Source organism: Taudactylus pleione, unplaced genomic scaffold, assembly GCF_031769625.1.
Source record: "Taudactylus pleione unplaced genomic scaffold, aTauple2 ptg000007l, whole genome shotgun sequence".
NCBI classification, from domain to species: domain Eukaryota; kingdom Metazoa; phylum Chordata; class Amphibia; order Anura; family Myobatrachidae; genus Taudactylus; species Taudactylus pleione.
In genome coordinates this window covers 14,028,212-14,034,211 of record NW_028284410.1, presented here as the reverse complement: position 1 = coordinate 14,034,211, position 6,000 = coordinate 14,028,212, and the positions used below count along the sequence as shown (strand labels likewise).

The 6,000-nt window shown below is 38.1% G+C and overlaps 1 protein-coding gene across 1 annotated transcript in view; it reads left to right on the top strand.

The window, feature by feature from the left end:
• The first annotated feature begins 647 nt into the window (after window positions 1–647).
• EPHA10 (EPH receptor A10) overlaps window positions 648–6,000 on the top strand; it is a 740,746-nt gene continuing 735,393 nt past the window's right edge. Inside the window, exon 1 of the mRNA XM_088462290.1 lies at window positions 648–810. Within this exon, the coding sequence (XP_088318416.1) occupies window positions 648–810 (163 nt within the window). The remainder of the gene's footprint in view (window positions 811–6,000) is intronic.

Genomic DNA, 6,000 nt, shown 5'->3' with positions numbered 1-6,000 from the left:
GACGGCGCAGGGCGCAGCACAGCCTGGTGCCGGCCTTGGGCGCAAGGACAAATTCCAGGTACGGGAAGGGAGGGGGAGGAAAATTACTGCCTTGCCTCAGCTGACAGATATCCTAGTTTCAGTCCTGGCATGCCATGTACACTTGCAATAAGAATCCAATAGAAAGCAAAACGCATCTATACCACAGTCCTTATTTTCTGCAACAGTAATCTCAATTGATACATTCTGTGGGAAGGATTTCTCTATTTGTCTCATCTTCAATTCATACCCAAGTTATATAAAAGGCCACATTTCATGCACCATCACTTACTCGGTGTATCCCGTCGTCCTTATAAACAGAAAAACTCTGACATTAAACATAACATCATTCCAGTTCATCGCACTTTCTATGTCAGACAGGCAGATATTACCTTCACACTGTCACTGACAGCAGCGCCAGAGACAATGCAGTAGTAACACTACGAGCATCCTCTCATTTCATACAGCACCCAACACCTTTTCTCTAATGTGTACAAATCCCTGCTCGTCCGGCAGCAGCTACAGCGGCGCCCCCTTCCTCATAGATACCAAACACGTGTGGGCCCCCTCCCTTGTCCCGCTCCCATTGGCCTGTGCCCTTGGCTCTGCTCCGCCCCTCTATTCCTATTATGGAGCAGCCTGAGTCCGAACTGGGAGCTAGAAGCAGCAGCAGCATCAGTATCAGCATCAGCATCTCTGGGCATCAGTACAGCACACACAGCATGGGGATGTGCAGCACCCTCACCTGCCTGCTCTGCCTTACTCTGCCCCGGCACCTCTCTGCAGAGCAAGGTACGTACTGCCAGCCACAAGGCTCTGCTACCTCCGGAATGAATGAGAAGGTGGAATACGCATAATACAGTGATACATTTTCCTTGGATAAGACACATTTGTGGTCAGAGAGGATAAAGTGATAGATGAATCTGTCTGTGTGACTTTACTTTTGTGTACAATTGCTTATACACTGTAATGGATGGATAGATGATAAGTAGGTAGGTAGCTAGATATTGCTATAATTTTCCAGTCCTTGAACTGTAAAGCATATTAACTTAAAGTGTTTGCAAATATATAGATATATTTACTATAAGGAAACAAGTTTTGTGCAGATCACTATTGATTAGCTATGTGTGTGTCATTAATAGCAGACATAAGTGTATAATTATATATGTATATTTTGTCATTCATAGTGACCCTTATGAATCTTTTTGCCCTTTGAGCTAAAATAAATCATACTACAATCAATATAGTATTCATGGTATATTGACTATGTTCATTGATTTTGTTAGTATCATTTTATTTGTGAAAGCACTGGGTTTCATGCTTTGCAATAAAACATTAATGCCATTTACTCTGTAGTGTTAGAATTATATTATTGTCACTAATTTCAATTAATTACATGGTGCCATTCATACAGCCAATGACATTACATGTGCTGTCTGATTACTAATATCATGCTTAGAATGTTTTCACAGTTTGAGTCTGAACTGAAAACTAATATTATGCACACATTCATTCCCTTGAACATATTATATAAAATAATACTTCTTATTGTCTTTAATCTAAGAACAACAATTGTATTGCTAATCTTAATTTGGAGGGTAAGCATGTTTAAACCTGTCCAATGATGCTTGAAGTTGATCTTTTTTCTTAAGTGTTTGACATTTTGATGTCTGTGGCAGTGAAAAGGTTAATTGTACCTGTAGTGAGGTGTACAGTTTTGGGTGTAGACTATCTGGACAGATCTTAATTTAAAGTGGGTGGTAATAGAGGAGTTGTGAAACAATGGATATTTTTGTGCAAGATATTAAGGATCCTAGGGCTGAGTTTCACAGCAGTATGGAAAATCATTGCTCAATGGTGCATGAATGATTTCTAATTGACTGGACTCTTTCTTAGTATCTTAACAGAGCAAGCCAGCAGGGAAACTGTATCTCTCAACAACGACGGCTATTTACTGTATCTAGCTCTTGACTATTGGCACAAGATGGCATAATTACTTCCTGGTGACAAAAGGCAGCACAGGCAGTATCCCTCTGGCAAACAGTTGCATGAAAAAAACTACCAATCCTACCTACCCCCTTAAAAAAAATTCTCAAAATTATTTTCAGCCAAAAACATAATAGAATGTTTTTATTTGTAGAAAAAAATCAGCATTTGTTCATTAAACTGTATGAAGAACTTTGTACCAGGGCCAAAACTAGGATATCTGTCATCCAGGGCAAGGCAGTAATTTTCCTCCCCCTCCCTTCCCATACCTGGATTTTGTCCTTGCGCCTCCATAAGGCAGTGCACTGGTCAGACATCCCTGGCATAGTGACTTACATTATTCCACAAACCATAATGCCCATTACACATTATGCCACACACTGTAATGCCTATTACCAAAGTGCCACTTACCTATTTGCCCGACACCATTTTATGCCCCACAGTAAGGCTTCTAATTACCTGCTCGTTGTCAGGGGTCTCATGCTCTGGTTTTCACGCTTGTTACCAGGGGTTTCACGCTTGTTGCCAGGGGTCTCATTCTCTGGGTTTCATGCTCATTGCCAGGGGTTTCATGCTCGTTGCCAGGGGTCTCATGCTCGTTGCCAGGGGTCTCACGCTCTGGGTTTCACGCTTGTTGCCAGGGGTTTCACGCGGGTTGCCAGGTGTTTCACGCTCGTTGCCAGGGGTTTCACGCTTGTTGCCAGGGGTTTCATGCTCATTGTAGTTTGGAGGAACTCAGCATGCTTTACAGTAAACTTGTAGATCAAGATACAATTATGTGTTATAGCCAATATATCTATGTGTCTGTCTGTCTGTCTATCTATAGTATCTCTCATATACAAGCATAAGGGTCGAAACATAATTGCACACACATACTATAATATTGCTGATGTGTTCATAAAATATTTCTCACAACACTGATAAAGCATGTTTTCAAAATGTAATCTTTTTCTTAACTACCATCACAATTGAATGTGTGTTCACACTTTTAAATATGCTCTCTGGACTTTATGGCAGAAACTGAGAATTAATGGATTAGATTATTAACATCACAGTAATTTAGTAGCTCCAAATTATACTTATTCACAAGATAGGCAAGTGGAGGAGGTAGAAGTTTAATGTACATTTTGTCCGGAAGAGCGTCAAGTGTTATGACAGTAAGGAAGTGTACGTTGAGATACAGCAATGAAGAGTTCAATATTGAAAAGGACTGCTATACTGTATACGTGAGTAATTAATAAGTAAACATTATTCTTTTTAAAAGCCCATTTCTGTCCAGACTTAAAAGTATAAGATGAGTGTTTAGGATGAATTCTGAGAAGTAGAGAAGCCAGATTTACAGTGACATGTGAAGGAACAATTTATCTATGAGTGTTGTAGATATAAGCGGTTTAAAGTAGGGGCATTACTGAGTTTGTTGTAAGAGGTTCATATAGATGGAATTGGACATTAAAGGTAGTACTGTATACATGGATGTATCAAGCAATGTAAAGTCTTCTATAGAGAAAATGTGTAGTTTATAGATATTAGTAAGGAAAGGGCAGTTTTTGGAATATATTAAGATATTGGTAGGAAATAACACTTAATATTAGTGTTATTTTTAAACAGGTTACAAAAGAAAACATTTACAGTATATTATAAAATCCAGAGGATTTAAGACTGCAAGAATCAGAAAATACACATTTACCTATAATATTACCAGACATTGTAATATATGGAATTTTGCTTTTAAAATAAGTTATCCTATGAAATATGACACACTTTGTAAAAATGTATTCAGCAATTGTATTGCTTAAAACAGTGTACATTTAGTTTTGTTCCAGTTAATAGACCCCGGTATGTGACCAGGCATGCATGATGCTTGGTGCAGAATATATTAAAGCCATAATAATGAAAGGTGTCAAAATAAGTAACTTTGTAATAATAAATACATTTAAATATTACATAAGTAATACTATCATTACTTATTTTAATTACCAAATTATCTCTAATGTTGTATTGTAACTCTTCTTCTTCAAACAATGAAAAACTGTAACAAATACTTTAATATTCAATATACTGTACCTTGGGCTTTACTCCTTTAGTATATAGATTTCAACTCTACTTCCTTTCTTCTCACACTTCCCAAAGTGCTTATTATTCTGCACCTGTTTAAATCTTAGTTCAGCAGACAAAGAATTTTTTTTTCCTGCCTACAAAATAATGTTATATGAAAGTAAGATTACCGATGTTAGCCAACTAATCCAGGTTTCTGTTCATAAAACAATGATGTCACCGTTGCACAGCAACCTGAAATCATATTTTTGTTATATTGGTCTTCCTTCAGCACGTGCTCCAGAGATGATGCACACACCTAATGTGTTCTAGCTACAGAACATTCTCTTGTCAAATATTGTGCATTGTGAATGTAAAAGACAATTTCCTATTGTTACATCTGTGATGCTCTTCCCAATGAATCTGTCCTATGCTTAGCTCTGAATTTCATAATTTTAATAAACAGCTCCCTCTTGTGTGTGTATATATCTAATCCGTACAGTTGGCCATAATACTCATCTCACCTCTGATACTGTATCTCCCTAAAATGCATATATGTTATAAAATATTGGACTCTACCGATCTATCCTTTTGAATGTACGCTATATGTTGTGTTCTTGTGTCTTACGGTAAGTCATATTATCAATGTAGAATGATTATACCAATGTACTGATAACATTTATGTAGTATTATATTCTGCCTCTCCTGCCCATGACAGCCATTATGCCATTATGACACTACGTCTTACTGTATGAACAAAGGCATTTGGGTTGCTTTGTTTTTTTTTTTCACTGTAGACAATTTAGAGTACTGCAAAATAGGGATGTAGCGTTGTTAATGAAAAATGTTACTCTATCTGCTAATATGAAGCAGGTTATGTCTGGAAGTCGGTGACAGGAGTTTAAATAGCCTGTCTGTTCATTATTATAGCATAGTCTGGGCAAGACACATACTATAGTATGTCAGATATAATTGTCCAATGTTGCCAGCACTTTAACTATTTACATTCTGTCAGATACAGTACTTGTTCCTCCTCTTCATTTGGTTTAACATGTCAATTTCTTTTATGGTTGTACCTGGAATGTTCTACCCTGCTTGTGAGCTGTTTGTTCCATCACGTATCAGTTTTTGTATAAACTATTATTAAACTCTGTTTGTTTTGTGTAGAATAAATTTAGAGTATGAATTCAACTCTTTTTATAATGTACCCCAGTTGGCCCAACTACCCTATTACTGAAAGGATGGGAAATTATCTTCTGATGTGGTTAACGCCTTTTTAGTTGATGAAGAAATAAGAATATTGCACACAGAGCCATAACAGGGCACAATTGTGCCCCATCCTCTGATTGTGTGCGACATCATCACATTGTGCGCATGATGTTGTTATTATGTCACGCAGAAGGGGTGTGACCGGCATCTCCGGTAAGTGCAGTGATGACCGGGCATCCTCAGGATGCCCGATCAGCTGCATATACTCTAACGGTGCCGCCCACAGAGCCTCAGTGCGATGACACTGGTCATCCATAGCTAGTTACAGGTCTGATTGCACATATGAAATATCTACATCAGTATATGGACCCAGGTGTCAACAATGCATACAAGTGTTGGTGGTGTTATGACATCTGGTGTGTTTCTAGGCACTCATTAAGTCATAAGAGTATAGCATATTAAAACAAACTATGTGAACATCATACCAGCAGTGCATCTATATGTCATTGGGATTTTTATACAAGATATTGCTCCATGTCTCTGTGTTTCAGACTGTTTCCAGGACTACAGAAGTCATTTAAGGTTAATGCTGAGGACTTTCTAGCCTTAATCCCCCAAATCTGCTTCCTTTCCCTTAGCATACTACACTACATACATAGGCAAACACAGGGGGGTTTCTGTCTGCCTTGAAACCCCCCTCCCCAGCACACACCATGACCACAATAGAAATAGTAATATAATAGAATGTTACTA